We start from the raw sequence: 16222 nt of genomic DNA on the forward strand, positions 1-16222 counted from the left end.
TTAGAGGTAGTTGGCCTGTACTATTTTTGTCGCAAGGAACTTAACCAAGTAATCATATCCATGACAATAAAGAGCTTCAATCTCAGCCCTTCGACCACTTTGAACCATTGCTGCCACCTCTTCTTTGTAGCTATCCTGGTAAAAATAGGTGAATAAGATTTTCCAAACCAAATAATGGAGGAATAAATGGCGTTTACGTAGTAACTGGAATTATACCTGCAGAATCTCTGATGACATCAAGCTCTTGGCAATCTGGAGATCTCGAGGTTTCAAAGGGACCAAACATTCTTCAGGTATAAGTTGATTAATATCATCCTTTCGCAGTCCTAACCACTTGACATTACAAGCTAAAATAACATGTAGAGTAATGAACTATTATAAGTGAAGTTAAGATAGCAAGGACATATGATTCAATATACTTCCTAAGAGAAAAGTGCACCATATCTGTATGCTTCAAGTCCCATCCCTATGCTTCCAAACTTGAAGGTGCAAAGAATTGCTAATCCAGCTGGATTCCTTAAAAATCACAATTTGATTTGTAAGAACTTTGCTCTGCAACTATGTGGTGACAATACTAGTGAAGTCATTTATACCAGTCAACCAGCCCCAAGACTGGCAAATTAGGGAACATCTGACACATTCGATGAAGTAGAAACCTGAATATGTTTTTAGAGATTAGAATATGTAATGAGTTAATAATTGAATGGACAATCTTCTAGCAGCTATTCTGTGAGCTAGAACATCAGAATAAACGAGTTTTCTTTGAAGATGTTTATAACTCTTCACCTCACCTGGTGACAATATCAGGAAATCCTTTGGCAGTAATCAGAATGCATGGAATCTGATTGAATACACGATCCTCTGCTAGTCGCTGGAATATAGCATGCTAAAAAGTGGAACTAGTTTTAGTTTCTTGCAAAAAATGATTGATTAGAGTTTCCAACAAGTGATAAATTACCTTTTCCACCATGATGATGTATCGTGCATCTGTTTCCATGGTTAATTTTTCCAACAATTCCAGGTCTCCTGATATAGCATAACCCGAAGATCCACAAGTAGAGCAGTCAACAACTTCCTTGTCTGGCTCCTATCTCAGTGGTTTAAAGAAAGAAACTTAAGTCATATATCCATCTTTAGAAGAAAGAAATACCAAGTTCTAAATGTTGGATAAACTGCCTATTTCAAATTCTTGAACAAGCTTTAAATAGGAACTTAAAGAATTGTACATCATGTAAATATTAGGTTCCTTGAGTTTTAGCACAAAATCAAGATACAAAGCAAAATAGTTGATCATAGACGGCTACCAGCAGGTAGCTTTTACCAACTATAGAAACTTGGAAACATTGAAAGTTTGACTAGATTGGCTCAAATTGAAATCAATCAATCAATCAGCTGTGCCTCAATTATACACTAGTTGAGATGGGCTATATGAATTCTCTATATCCATATGTTGTACATGGCCTATTTCATTCCAATATGACAGATCATGTTACTGGCCAAGTCAAGGTACTAATACTGCTATGCGTTTGACTAAATTAAAGTATAAACATTTGAAATTACAACCAAAGGGTTGATAATAGTACCTGTAACAATAAACGGCCTGCTATTGCCCCTCTGCTTGATGCCATTATTCCAAGGCTATAACGGCTGCATCGAAGCAAAGCCACCAAGTCTGTTCCTCATAGATAGTAAATGAAGGACCTCGTGTTAACAAAATCAACCAAACACACAGATCATATTCAGAAATGATGAAGAAAGAAGAAACAACAATGACCTTGGATGGTCCTATTAACCTGCAATTGAGAAGTGAAATAATCTGGTGAATCACAGAGCAGCTTGTAGTATAGCTCTCTCTGTGTCACCCTCTTTTCCTGAACCAGAATTTGGTAGCACATCTCCATAACCTTCCAAACTTGATCACAAAAACACAGCCAGCATTATTGATTTGTCCATAAGTAATTCAATGGTAAGAAACTTGTAGTCTTTTACCTCTTATAAATGACTTGGCACTATTCTCTCTCGTCAAAGATCGCGTGCAAAAAGAATGGGACAGGAAGATCCGTGAATCACTGGTAAGTAACCCACGGCTCACTCTGCTATTGCTGGAGTTCCTACTGATCTGTATCAGCCATATATATAAATTATCAACTATGCCTGTTGTTGACGTCCACTATATGAATCATCTGTATCCATTTATATTCAGGCTTAATTCATCCCAGAACTGGTAAATCATTTGTTCTCTGAGGTGACAGAGAGGTTCACATATAAATCTCCCAAAATTGCTAAATTTTGTTCCAAATCTACGTTTTTCTTAAATTCCTCTTCTGATATGAACAATAAGCATTCTGATCAATTAAGAAAGCATAAATAAGATGGAGTTTATCAGCTGTTTTGGGATTTCATTATAACATGCACAGAAGCTACTGATACTTACAGCACGCATATAAAGTAGGCTAAAGGTGCAAATTATAGAGGGATTTTGTTTCGAAAAGATGAAGAGGTAAAATTTCAAACCAGTGATAGATCGGAAATTGACGGAGAGTTTGAACTTAGAGCTTTGAGAAAATTCAGGACCGCAACTTCGATTCTAGCTCGAACCTGAATAGATAAATTCGATTAGATGAGAAAACAAAGACATGCTGAAATCGCAATACGGTTTGAATTTTGAATCTAACAGTTCAACTTTTCATATGGACTGAAAATTATCGATCCGATTTAATTTAATTGAACTTCTAAATGAAGCAATTCATACATTCAACACTGCTACAAATCTGCGAATATTTTTGTGACGGAGAGTTACCTGTGAAGGAGGAAGGATATCGGCGTAGCAAAGGTGTTGATCGGAGAAGAAAATGGTTGATCTGCAAAACTCTCCCATGCTTCATATGGCGGTAAATCTACAATTTGAATTCGGAGGCTAAGTATTTATATAGGGTTTGATTTGGCCCACTTTTGGATATGGGCTGAATTTATAACACTTCACTTGGGCTATATGATAAGCAAAATTGGGGCCGCCGATGGGACAAATTCCAGTCGATTTAATTGCATAGTTTATCGTTTAAATGAGTTGGTCTTAAATTTTTAATTTTTGTCCTAGAAATCCAACTTTAAGGGTGTGCGGCATAACTTTTGGAGTATTATAATTCAAAAATATCAAGTTATGTCTCGCGAGAAAGTTATTTGCCTTGACGGATAGAAATTAAAGACCAACAAACTAGGGACATAAGTGCAAATGACTGTTTCCATCAAATAAAAAACTCAAGAAGAATTAACTTAAATAGACGACTATCCAATAACTTAAAACTAAAAATAATCTGTGAATTTTTATTTTTTAAAAATCTTGGAGTATTAAAGATTTTATTTGTATATAAAAACACATCATAAATCTATTCCCACTTAAACAGAATCTGAAAAGGCCAAAATATTTTTCGAAATTCAAAAAAAAAGAAAAGAAGTCCAAACCAAATGGAATTACTGCCTGCTCTGTTTCTGTTTCGTCTTTATCTTCTCGTACATTTTACAGTACTATTCATAACAAACTCTTCCCATTTCCATTTTTCTCTTCCTTATATAACCATTTCTCTGTAGACAAACAACAAAAAATGGCGACAAACAGCAATGAAATCGACAATAACTTTCTTACATTGTCACTATCTTTTCCTCCTCCTCCCGTCGTAGCACCGCCACCTCCACCGCCACCACCACCATCTTCTCGCCGTCCACGTAAGCGAAAGCGCACATTGAAAAGCGAAACGATTCCACCGCCTTATCCATGGGCGACTAATCATCGAGCAAAGGTTCACAGTCTTAACATGCTACGATTGAATCAGATATCAACGATAACCGGTGAAGTTCAATGCAGAAGATGTGATAGGAAATACGAAATAGGATTCGATTTGTGTGATAAGTTTGCACAAATTGGAAGCTTTATTTTGGCAAATAAAGAGTTGATGCATCAACGTGCACCGAGTATTTGGATGAATCCGATTTATCTGAATTGCAAATTTTGTGAACAAGAGAATAGTGTGAAACCGATTATTGCATCGAAGAAGAAATCGATTAATTGGGTTTTTTTACTATTGGGTCAGTTTATTGGATGTTGTACGCTTGATCAGCTCAAGTATTTCTGCAAACATAACGAGATCCACAGGACGGGTGCTAAGGATCGTGTTCTTTATCAAACGTATTTGAGTCTTTGCAGACAGCTTGATAATACTGGCCCGTTTTATTACTAAAAGTATGAAAAAGTGTCATCATGAAAAGAAGGCTAGAAGTTAAATGCAATAGGCTAGAAGTTAAATGGGATTATTATTGCTAGGATGATTAACATTTAGCTTTAGTTGAAAAAAGTTTATGTTTTCTTCTGTACCCAACTTTTATTTTGGCTAATTAAGACGTAGCAATAGATATGTTGTGTTTTTTTTTTTTTTTTTGTTAATGTTAAAGTTAATTTCTTGTTCAGTATCATGTTTTCAAATTTTGTCAAGGTTTGTTAGAGGGTAAAATGGAAAGTTATTGTCCTCGTTTTTAAATAATTTACTCTTTTAATAAGTTTATTTTGTATTATTTGTCTATTTTTTCTCTTTCATACTCCCTTTGTTCATTTTTATTAGACATTTGGCACAATATTGTAAAAATATTTACTCCATTTGTTTCTATTTATATATCGTTTTTATTTCACAAAATCAATGCATAAATGACACTTTTATTTCTATTTTATCCTTAAGAGTTATCTTTAGCCTTGAAAATATGAATTTGACCAACATAGAAAAACAAAATCATGTCAATATAATTTAATCAAAATAAATTAATTTATATTCATTTATTGAAAATTTGACTTCAAGTGAATTTTAAATGAGTTTACAACGGTAAACTTACATAGTTAATATTAGGTCTTGGAAAAAGATTTGGAGAATAGTATTTAATGTCAAGGGTAAAATATGGAAAAAATTAATTGTCTTTTCTTAATAGGTCAAAAGTGACAAGCAAAAATGAACATCTATTTTAGAAATAAATAATAAGTAAAAATAAACGAATAGAGTACATCACTTAACAAATAGAAAGGTACTTTTACTAATTATCATTTTACTTTTTCTAATACATGCTATTTATGTACTTACAAGTGCAAAATGAGAGAATTTAGGTTATTTTTTTAATTGACAAGTATATTAAGACAAATTTTTTTAACAATATGCATAAATAATTAAAATGAAAGGAGTATTTTCTTAGGAGAAATATTAAAACAATTCCGAACACACCCTAAATCTTTGTTGCTTTGGAATAGTTTGGATTCAGTCAAGCCTTTTCCAGTGTCCAATAATAACAATAATGAGTAGTAATTAAAAGGGCTTTATGAATACTATTCAGAATTTCCACAGAAGATGCATTTTGATTATGCTTTTAATGTTGTTACCTTTTTTTTAATTGACATCAATTTAGTTATGTTGTTACTTTTAATCATCGACATCAATTTAATACTCCCTCTATTCTATAGTATAAAGTGAATTTATGAGATAATGCACACATATTAAGAAAAATATTTAAGGACATACTCACTCCGTTCAATAATAGTTGTCTATTACTCCCTCTATTTCAAATTAATTGAATTGTTGAGGTGTTTCACACCCTTTAAGAAAAGAAGATTAAGACATAAATTAGGCATAACTTTCCATTTTTACCCTTATTAATTATTGTCAAATTTATGATTAAAATAACTAAATATTAATTAATAACTAATTCCAATGCTAACTAAAGAAGGCTAAAATTGGAAGAACATTCTAAAAGTAGTCTTGAAAATTGAACAGTTAAGGTAATTTGAAAAATGAAAAATGTCCCAACAATTCAATTAATTTGAAATGGAGGGACTATACTATTTTGGATTGTCAAATAATACTTGTTCACTTTATGAAATCAATGGATAATTTTACACTTATTTGCGAATTTACTCTTATCATATTCCTTTTCCTATTACATTTTTAGTGGGATGATTTGCATTTAGCTTGATTCTAGTGGCCCGTTTGATTACTTGAAGTATCAAAATGTGTTGTTAAAGTGTTGCTTTTGTTATTTGTGGGTGAAAAACAGGCTAGAAGTTAAATAGGAATGTGTAAAAAATAATTGTTGGGATGGCTTTCATTTAGCTTTTAGCTGACACTACAAGAAAACAACCTTTTTGTGCCGACACAAATCGCTACAGAAAGTCAAAATATCGCCACTAATAACCTATCGTAGCGATCCATGGGTCGTTGGTTATACTAAATGACTGATATTTTTCAGCGGCAACAACACAAATAGTCACCAACGGTTTAGCTTTTGTGGCAACTAATGCAAATCACCTAACAAAAACATATTAAGGCAACAATAATTAGCATAGTGAAGTTACAATTTTGCCCTTATTAATTATGATTCCAAAATAAATTTATTCAAGATAACTAATTAATGTTGGGGGAAGTTTAAATTTTCAAGAAGTTTAAATGAGGGTATAATAGGAATTTTTTTTTGTCCTTTCTTGATTTGTCAAAATGGACAAGTAAATAGGGACATCTAAAAGAGGAAATATGGACAAGTAAATAGGGACGGAGGGAGTAGAAAACATTTCTCAACACACTCTAATTATCTTTGTTGCTTTGGATTCAGTCAAGTCTTTTCCAGTTTCCAATAATAATTATTAGTAGAGTAATTAAAAGGGCTTTATTGAGTACTTATCATAAATTCCACAAACGATGCATCTTGATTATGCTTTTAATGGTGTTATTGTTTTTTAATCGACATCAATTTGTTGTTACTTTTTGTTATCGACAAACAATTTACGTAGTACGATTGATTTGCCCCTGCAGCACAACAAATGTTTACTCCAAATCATACACTTTGAAAATATGTATATGATTTGACGCGAAGTTGATGATTTGATGCAAAAAGAGATGAATTATTCTCTACTTTTTTTAATTATAAAGAAATTCAGCTTTGTAAACTTTGATGGGAAGGAACAATGGATCAAATGATAATTAACTAAGGAAAAAATTTTTTGGCCAGAAAATTTGGTCAGAATGATATTTTTTCTATGTTATTTTAACTTTTTAAACATTTTTACCCTTTTAACTTAAATACATTTTAACTAAATATGGAAAAAAGATCAGTTTGTTTTAAAATAATTTTTTTTTTATAGTTTTTAAAATTTTCTGGCCATTTAGCACTTCCCATTAACTAATATCGATAAAAACTTGAGCATTCTTTGTTAATGTACATATTTTTTGCCGTTAATTTCTTTTTTTTTGTTGTTGTTGAATTGCGTTTAGATTTTATGTGTAGCAAATAAAATATTCTTGTACTAAACATTACAAGCCACTGCCAAACTATATTACATAGCCCGGCTTCAAATTGACTTCATATCGACCTCTTTTACGTGTATGTGTCGAATTCTTCAAAAGTAGTATATTTTTGCATCATTTAATACTGGTGCAACAACATTTTTGGAGAATTCGACCAACGTAGTTCAAAAGTAGCTTTCTTTTCCTTTTGGCGCAGTTGTGCCATAGAAGAGCTAGCAAGCATCAACGATTTTCAATTGGAAAATGATATCAACTGATATAGTTGATAACATATATACAATTTTGAATTCCAAAAGTAGCTCAAAGAATGTGTTATACACATCCTGCAAGTTAGTCCAAAATGTTAACTGATGCAAACACACGATAACAAAATAATTTGTAGCAGCAATAAATATGTATTAACAAATAATGCTAAATCTTTTACTGACATTAGTTAATTGTCATTGGATTCAATTATGTCGTTGTAGGCTTTAATTAGTACTAACATTTACAAAGAGTGTTAATTGTCCCATAAAAAAACATATATAACGGCAATTAAACTAATATCATTAATTAATTACTGCTAAAGGTCAGTTTTAGTGTCGTGACATTTGCATATTAGTGTGCGTATATAGCAAATGTAGAGTATCTTCAAATCATCGACAATTCCTTTCCTTCTAAATTGTCCATAGTATAATACATGCTGTGAGTTCGTCCCTAAGTTAAAAAATGCAGCAGTCACCAATTCACCATTTATTCATGAATCTTAGAAAAAAGATTCACATTTAATTTCACTAGTTATAAGGCTGAAAAATATTTTCCTGAGCCTTGAAAAAAATCCAAAAGCACAACAATCTCTCATTCAGAAAATCAAAATCGATTACCAGCAAGGTACTTACAATTACACTTTTTTTTAAAAAAAATTCACTTAGTGATTTGGTCACACAACATCCAAAGATTTATCATGTATGTAAGATTAACGTCAAATAGGATGCATATATCTATCTTCAAAGCTAACTCAAACTATTTGGTATTTGCTTTAAAAATGTACTATTTTATTCAATTTTTCTTAAGTTGTTGTTGATTATGTTTTGAGATTAACTTTACTGCATCCAACGCCCATAAAAGCAAATCAAAAAATCGTTTAATATGTATAAATAATTTATTAAAAGTTCAATCATTATTTTTTTCAAACGTAAAAACCTCAAACTCAAAATCTTAGCTCCATCCACAGCTAACACTAAGCAAGCTGACCGTGTCAGCCTAAATAATTACCAGTAGATTGACCAAAGTCCAAACAGAGACAAATAACTACTCTAATGTTTGGACAAAAAATAAAATAACAAACCTTCGAGGTTCGAAATTGGAACAGTAAAAAAACGGATTTAAGATTTAAAGTCATGTATGAGTTAGATATTGTGCATTATACGCACATGGACAAACATATAACATACGTAATACATGTATTCATAATTCTGAGTAAAGAACAATGAATTCAGTTAAACCCGCGATAAAAAGGCAAAATTAGTCAGTATTACCACTGTTCCAATGACATGTGATGTGAATTCTAAGGTTCTTTTCACTGGCTTTTATAAATTTTCTAGACACGGAGTCAATTCAAATGTGTGACACTTGAAAAATGGGTGAGTGAGTTAGAAATTGTTCGAAAATTGAGGACTATTTATGTTTTCATTTCAAGTTTTGCGGTGTCATATTGTAAGATAATAAGTTTATGTTAAAATTAAATTAAAATATAGTGGACGTTCAATTCTGTTTATATAATTTTTTATGTGCTCTATCATTTTTTTCATTTCAATTTAAGTGTTTTATTTAGTTTTCACAACAAAAAAAGGGTGAATTACATGAGGATTTTCCTGGAGATTAGTACGAAAATTTGCAGGAAAAGTATTTTCCTGTAGATTTTCATACTAATCCCCAGGAAAATCGCCATATAATTCACACTTTTCTTGTAGTGTTTTTTCCGTTTGTTTTTACAAAACAATGATGCTTCCCATATTTAGTAACTTTTTAGTTTCAATTTTTTATCGTGATTACATGAGAAATTACCTACAAATTGAGGAATATTTTTTTTTTTTGCAAAAATAAAATAAAATAAAATTATTTCCTTTAATAGCTCACAGAATCCTACTTTTTAGATTATTCTTCATCTTATCTTACAAGTTACGAGAAAGTAGTGTTATCTCTTTCCTGAAAATTCTGTAGGGTATATAGTAGTCACATCTTAAATATATAAAAACTCTAGGCATGACTAACTCATGGCAAGTTGTTTGATTTCTATGACTAAACAAATATCACTACACGAACGAGTTGTGATAAGATGGATAAAATTAAATGACGAAATAAATTTTTTAAATGTAACTACTTCAAGATTTTAGCCCTTTTAAGCTTTAAATCGATAATTTAAATATATTGAATGTGTTTTTTTAAATAAGACAAATGTAGAATTCATATCAAAGCTATTGACTCTGGCCTGACGTGAAACTCTACTCTGCCCTAGATAGAATTCTATTATCCTTAACTAGTTAGGGCCTCAATTTCAAATTCTGAGATTGAAAAATAATCAAGTAGAGAGTATGTTCCTTTTTAATAGACTTTACGTAACGTGAATTTAAATTAATCAGTATCAAAATGAATACTATTGAATGAAGAATTAAGAAAATATAAAAATTTAAAAAGCAAGTTGTGCGTGAAATATTGAATATGTACTACCGACTGATGTGAAGTTTTCTTATAATAAGAAAAAAAAACACGGTTTCCTTTCATCTACTAGTTGCTTTGATAATTCAGTCCTCAACTCCATATAAATGAGCTTTCAAATCTTTTCAATTTCTATTCATTTTACCCCCACTACCCTCCATAGTCCACCCCACCCTACAAACCTAAAATACATATATATATATATTAGTGGAATTGGTCGTCCACATGTAGGTTCGGTTAAATCGAGTAAATTTTGTTGAAACACTATATTTATATTCAAAAATTAAATTCAGAACTTAATTATATCACAATTATAAAAGTTCAGAATCTATTAAATTAAAATTCTGACTTCGCCTCTAATTATATACGTATACAAATAATACACCTATTTATGTGATGAAATTATAGGAGTATATATACTAATAGTTGTATGTAGAAAATACTGAATAATTTAGGCATGGTAACCCCCATAAATAGTGGTCCTTTTTATTAAAAAAAAAAGAAAAAGAAAGTGTAGGGGTGGAAGATTCATTTTTAATTTGTTTTTATTCAAAGTTCCCTATAGTTCACGCAATATATTGTTACTAAATAATTATTTTTATACATAATGCAAGTTGCTCGCGTGCTACTATTTTCTTGTTTATTTCGTCCTTATGGGGTCATGCTTACGTTGATAATAATTGAGCCATTCGATATTAAATATCTAAGGGTATGTTTGGTATAGTTTTTTAATTTTTTCATGTTCAGTTATATAACATTTAATATTTTAAAAATATTTTCTTTAGCAAAATAAGTTTCTTTAAATTGAGAAAAATAACTTTTTTGGTGAAAGAAGGGAAAGTAAGTTTCACGAATGATATTTTGCACATTATTTGTGTCTTTCGCTCAACCTACCTCATCTTCACCCTTATCCCCGTAGTATTTATCGCCAACCACCTCATATCCACCTCCTATAATATTTTTTTTATTATATATTAATGCTTTTAGAATAATATTTTTTATTTATGTACCAAATATATAAAAAAAAAAAAAAATTCACTTTATTTTTCTGAAATATTTTCCTAAGCACGAACACAACGTACCCTAATGTGGACTTTTTGGGAACCGATTCCATTTTATGTTTCAATATTAATATTTTAATTCTTCTCAAAATATAATTTAACAAGTCTGCAGAATATAATAATTGAACAATTTTTTTTTAATGTATGTTAGGTTGGTTGTCTTTTTCTAATTAACTAAAAAACAAATACTTAAGGTTGCTAATTCTCTTTCTTTTTTTTTCCCTACATATGAATGATGTGCAAGAACATTAATATAATCTAAATTAACATGATTCATGACAGAGATTTAATTTTGAATAATAGACAAACCAGAAATCAGTTAAAGATAAGTATATATGGGACATATCTCTTTATTCTTGTCCTTTTAAGGACAGTTTTTTTTTTAAGACCCCCACTCATTTTTAATTTCCACTCGATATTCCGTGTTTGTATTAATATCTGACTAAATCTAAATTCATACTTCCACTTGTATATATATGAATAAATAAATCCATGAGAAATGACAACACTTAAGTATTTTTAAGTTGGGATAGTATATCAAAATGAATCTAATTTTAACATCATGTAAAGAAAATAAATCCTTAAACCTAGCTAATTAACTCGAACCCCAAAAACTAGATCATAATAATAATAATAAGGAAACAACAAACACTCAAAACATTATTGTTTCTAATTTCCACCAGACTCACAAGTAGAAAGTTTCTATTGCACTTTTAAATTTGCCAAATGGGGCAAACACCCTAATTAAAAATGCCTAAAACAAAACAAGCTGGCTAATTCTTTAAATACTTTAATTTTTATTGATATGTAATTTAAGTATAAACTAATCATATATTATGTCATAAACTATATATACAACTCTTAATTTAATGAAAGGCCAAACTAATTAGATTTTTTTTTTTAATAAAATAAAATAGTGCTGAAAAAATCCATCTACGTACGTAGGATATTTGATCACTTTAGTCAACAAATGAGAACTTATAAGCCAAAAATTAAGACAAACGCGTGTATAATTTACACTAATTAGCTTCAGCTGTCGTTACCCTTTGACTTTGTAATAAAGTCAACTTGATAAATCCTTCATAAAATAAATAAATAAAAATAGCTTGTGTGTGAAGAGAGAGAAAAAAAACTGCTGATTAAAATAATATTTTTAGTCTTTAAATACCCCTCAAACTTCATATTTTTAGCTATCAAAAAAGTCAGCGCCATTATTACTATTTCAATATTTTTGCTCTCTCTTTATATTTTTATTTTAGCTTATGATGATAATGGATTGGGGTCTTCAAGCTGTTGTTATTGGATCATCAAGTTCATGTAGTGCTAATAATATTGATTTTTCTCCTAAATTGGATTTTCAAGAAAGTGATCATCAATATTTATCTTTTTCACATGAGATGAAAAAAGAGTTTTTTAGTGATGAATTAGAAGAACTTTACAAGCCATTTTATCATGTTGATGGTGGGCAAAATATGTTGATGGGATCTTCAATTTCATTAATTCCCAAAGAAATTATTAAAGAAGAGAAGAGAGAAGAAGAGCAACAACAAGTGGTGGCTCCTACTGGTACATATGTACCTAAGTACAAAAAAAGGTGAGGAATATTCATGGTGTATGTACATATCTTCCTTATTTTTTTCCGATAATAACTGGTATGTCTGAGTCAGCTTGATTGGGTATCTATTATCTTTCATCAGCACAGACATGCGATAACTCTGTCTACACCACTAAAAATCATATGATATTTTTATTTTTGCTGGAATTTGAATATCGAATTTCATGATGCCCAACCTATTTTGTGTGATTTTGGATGAATATATGTGTGATGTTTGACATGGAGATTGTTTGATTATTATTTTTTTTATAGGAAAAATGAACAAAAGAGAGTGGTGCTTCAGTTAAAAGCAGATGATCTTTCTTCTGATAAATGGGCTTGGAGAAAATATGGTCAAAAACCCATTAAAGGCTCTCCTTATCCAAGGTACTAATTAATTTTCTCTAAACAACTTTTTATTGAATTAGATCTCTCTTTGACACCTTTTATTAAATGTTAAGAAATTAGAGTCTAATTCATCTCAAAAGTTAGTTAAAAGGTTAGTATTGATCAAAATCATATTAAAAAAAACCATTTTTGTCTCCCACAATTTATATGAGATCCTTCAACACTCTTCGTATATTGAATATTTCGATGGTAGGTAATATAATATGGAAGCTCAATATCAGGCAAATCAAGAATTGAGATGAATCAAACTTAGATATCATTATAGAAAATAGATTTAGAGTCTAATCCAATCTCAAAAGTATTGCTCAATATCATATAAAAAGACTAATTTTTCTTCCACGACGGAACTTAGATTCAACCATTTTCTATATATACTGTATTATTTTCTCTTTAAAAAAAAGGAAAAACATCTCAATGTTGTTTTATTTATCTTTTTTTAAAAAATAAAATATGAGTAGTCATAATTTAAACACGTTTTGAATTCTTTTGCTTTCTGACGTGGAATTTATAAAGTAGCAAAACATTGACACAACAAATAAACATATATATCAGAGGAAGAATTAATTTTGACCTTTCAATCATTTGTATTTTCCGATCACTTTACACATAGTTCATGTTTAATTAATATAACAAAAAATAGTTTTTATGATTTCATCATTATAGTGAGTAAAATTCAGTTGTTTTCAATGTGACAAAAGTGAATTGTAATTACACATGTGTGATTTGTGAACGGTTGGGTGTTTATTTATGATAGATATTCAACTCAACTATAACGTCGTATTTCAAAAGTCTAACTCTCATTTTTTTTCTTGTTAAAAACAGGAGCTATTATAGGTGCAGCAGTTCAAAAGGATGTTTAGCAAGAAAACAAGTAGAACAAAGTTGTACTGAAAATGGAACTTTTATTGTGACATATACAGCTGAACATAATCATAGTCAGCCAACACGTAGAAATTCTCTAGCTGGTACTATCAAAAGCAAATTTCCAAATTCAAAAAACACTATTAATAGTCACAAAAAAAGTATTGTGAAAGATGAAAAAATTTCAAGTCCACATGGTTCAACATCAAATAATTTAGGTTTTTCTCCAGAAACACTTATGATCGATGAATTTCAAGAAATCGAAATAAATCAAGAGAATAATCATGAAGAAATAAAAAATATGTTTGAAGGAAGTGATGAAAATGAATGTGTTTCAATTCAAGAAATGTTTGATGGAGATTTCTTTGCTGGTCTTGAAGATATTCATGATGGATTTAGTAGTTCTTCTTTTGGATGTAATAATTCAACATTTCCCTTTTCTTTTTGATCATGTAATATATGTATTAGAATCCTTTTTTTTTTCTTTTTTGTAGAGAATATAATCCATTAGGGAAAAAAAAGAAGATGTATAAGAGATTAATTAGCAATATATATGAACTTTTTCTTTTTTCTTACTAGTTTAATTTCCAAACGATAATTTTGAATAGAACTTTGGTAGCTAGGTGAGAGATGTAATTAGCATAACGATGTAGGAAGCGATCTCGTATTGGATAAAAGGATTTTACATTTTATCTTTACTGGCATATTTTATAATCATAAAAATGATATATCTAAAAGCCACAAGTTTTAATAATTTTTTCTTTAATTTTGAAACTCTGTGAGTTAAATACTATCACATAAAAAAAAAAGTATTAGTACATGGTAATTGGCGTAATAAGCCTTTTTTCTAATGATATAATTCAAAATACAAAGAAATACTTAAAATGAGGTAACTAAAATAATAATTACAACTCAATGTTGAGTGATCTAGTTTATAAAAAGCATACATATTAAAGTGTATAGATTATATATATTTCATACTAATACATATATAATGTATATTTCGATCATATTAATAAACTAGTTGATCATATATCCATAACTTTTCCTAACTAAAACCTTCTCTAACTCAAATGTAGGTGAACAGTTCTCACCTTCACCACATATTAGTTAAAAATAGAAAATGATGAAATTAGGCTCGAGTGAAATCTTGGTGACAAGTATCAGTACAAGGATTTAATGTGAGTTTAAAAAAAAATTCTAGTAGCAATGTCCTGAAGAGTTAGCCTCATGTAGGTTACAAGTAGTTGGCAGGAAGGGGATTCTGTTTCGAAATACGAGTTCAGTTGAATTCAGTAATTACAGTTCAAATTCTTTATTTATTTTTAAAAGGTTAAATTCTAAACTTATAAACTTTAAATTCTGACTCCATCTTTGTAATGTTATGAGATGTCACACTCCAAAGCCATGAGATATATTGTTCGTTTTGATCCAATAGATCTGATATATTTGTCTTTTTGATTACGCGTTATTATTGAGGTAAATAAACATATAATATGAATTTGTCTTATTCCTTAAAAATTCTAGGCTCTCTCTATTTCAATATGTAAATCATTTAAAATGTCACGTGAATGGGATGTAACACTTAGATTACGCATTCGCTCAAACCTAATAGATTTAGTTTAAATTTGATATTTTATTTTAAAAAGTCATTAAATATTTGCAAGTTATTAATTTAAAATCTATTATTACAACAAAGTGAAATTTTAAATTTATTCAAATTCTGATTTCGGGGACCACCACGGCTCCTCTCTTCTCGAGAATTCATACATCCCTTATCAGTGTATGGACAATTATCTCTCGAGCACAGGTTTAGGTTCGGCCTCAATGAGAAAATAAAATGGAGCACCTGACAATGCATCTTCATAGACCAAGAACTACGAGATCACTCCTTTCATTCTAGGGTGGCAGAGGGATCGTACCATTCAAGCCATTTTTTTCTTGACTCGAAATCGAAATGGGAGCAGATTTGAAAAAGGATCTTAGAATCTCTATTTTTTACACCCTGTTTTATAAGCTTGTCTGTTCTTATAAGTTATAGAAATTACATGTAAACTTCTTCAATTAATTAGGTATCGTCAGCTATAGATATATATATATACACCCAAAATTTCCTAGTACGCGTGGATGTCGAACAATATGCACTTACCTGTTATTTTCATTGTTGACGTCGTTTACTACTACTATTAGTTTCCGTCATCATCAATGAATGTAGTGTAGTGAATAAGGTTATTCTTTTTTTAATTAGAGATTTCGAGTTCAAGTGCCGAATA

At 30.1% G+C, this 16222-nt stretch overlaps 3 protein-coding genes across 3 annotated transcripts; 2 read left to right on the plus strand and 1 right to left on the minus strand.

Moving 5' to 3' along the window:
- Positions 1 to 2891, minus strand: LOC125842668 (meiotic recombination protein SPO11-2). Its single transcript, XM_049521993.1, has 11 exons — positions 2801 to 2891; positions 2515 to 2598; positions 1990 to 2119; positions 1775 to 1912; positions 1584 to 1672; positions 959 to 1087; positions 792 to 886; positions 594 to 656; positions 440 to 516; positions 217 to 347; positions 1 to 135 (listed from the first exon to the last, which is right to left on the minus strand). The coding sequence occupies exons 1-11, from the start codon at positions 2876 to 2878 to the stop codon at positions 1 to 3; spliced, it is 1149 nt and encodes a 382-aa protein (XP_049377950.1). The 5' UTR covers positions 2879 to 2891.
- Positions 2892 to 3602: 711 nt separating this feature from the next.
- On the plus strand, positions 3603 to 4235 carry LOC125842673 (uncharacterized). The gene has a single exon (XM_049521997.1). The coding sequence runs from the start codon at positions 3603 to 3605 to the stop codon at positions 4233 to 4235; it is 633 nt and encodes a 210-aa protein (XP_049377954.1).
- An 8043-nt stretch (positions 4236 to 12278) lies between these two features.
- LOC125842670 (probable WRKY transcription factor 29) lies at positions 12279 to 14518 on the plus strand. Its single transcript, XM_049521995.1, has 3 exons — positions 12279 to 12680; positions 12954 to 13067; positions 13911 to 14518. Exons 1-3 carry the CDS (start codon positions 12349 to 12351, stop codon positions 14395 to 14397), a joined length of 933 nt encoding a protein of 310 aa, XP_049377952.1. The 5' UTR covers positions 12279 to 12348; the 3' UTR covers positions 14398 to 14518.
- Positions 14519 to 16222: the final 1704 nt, after the last annotated feature.

This window comes from Solanum stenotomum, chromosome 10, assembly GCF_019186545.1.
Source record: "Solanum stenotomum isolate F172 chromosome 10, ASM1918654v1, whole genome shotgun sequence".
NCBI lineage: Eukaryota > Viridiplantae > Streptophyta > Magnoliopsida > Solanales > Solanaceae > Solanum > Solanum stenotomum.

Bases quoted from the DNA above. Each gene is read 5' to 3' on its own strand.
- LOC125842668 (XM_049521993.1), bottom strand. From the start codon at position 2,878: ATGGGAGAGTTTTGCAGATCAACCATTTTCTTCTCCGATCAACACCTT. The intron at 2,120-2,514 runs GTTTGAAATTTT...TGGCTGATACAG, and splicing joins CAATTTCCGATCTATCACTG to ATCAGTAGGAACTCCAGCAA. The intron at 1,088-1,583 runs GTACTATTATCA...CCACTGAGATAG, and splicing joins CAGGCCGTTTATTGTTACAG to GAGCCAGACAAGGAAGTTGT.
- LOC125842673 (XM_049521997.1), top strand. From the start codon at position 3,603: ATGGCGACAAACAGCAATGAAATCGACAATAACTTTCTTACATTGTCA.
- LOC125842670 (XM_049521995.1), top strand. From the start codon at position 12,349: ATGATGATAATGGATTGGGGTCTTCAAGCTGTTGTTATTGGATCATCA. The intron at 12,681-12,953 runs GTGAGGAATATT...TTTTTTTTATAG, and splicing joins GTACCTAAGTACAAAAAAAG to GAAAAATGAACAAAAGAGAG. The intron at 13,068-13,910 runs GTACTAATTAAT...TGTTAAAAACAG, and splicing joins AAAGGCTCTCCTTATCCAAG to GAGCTATTATAGGTGCAGCA.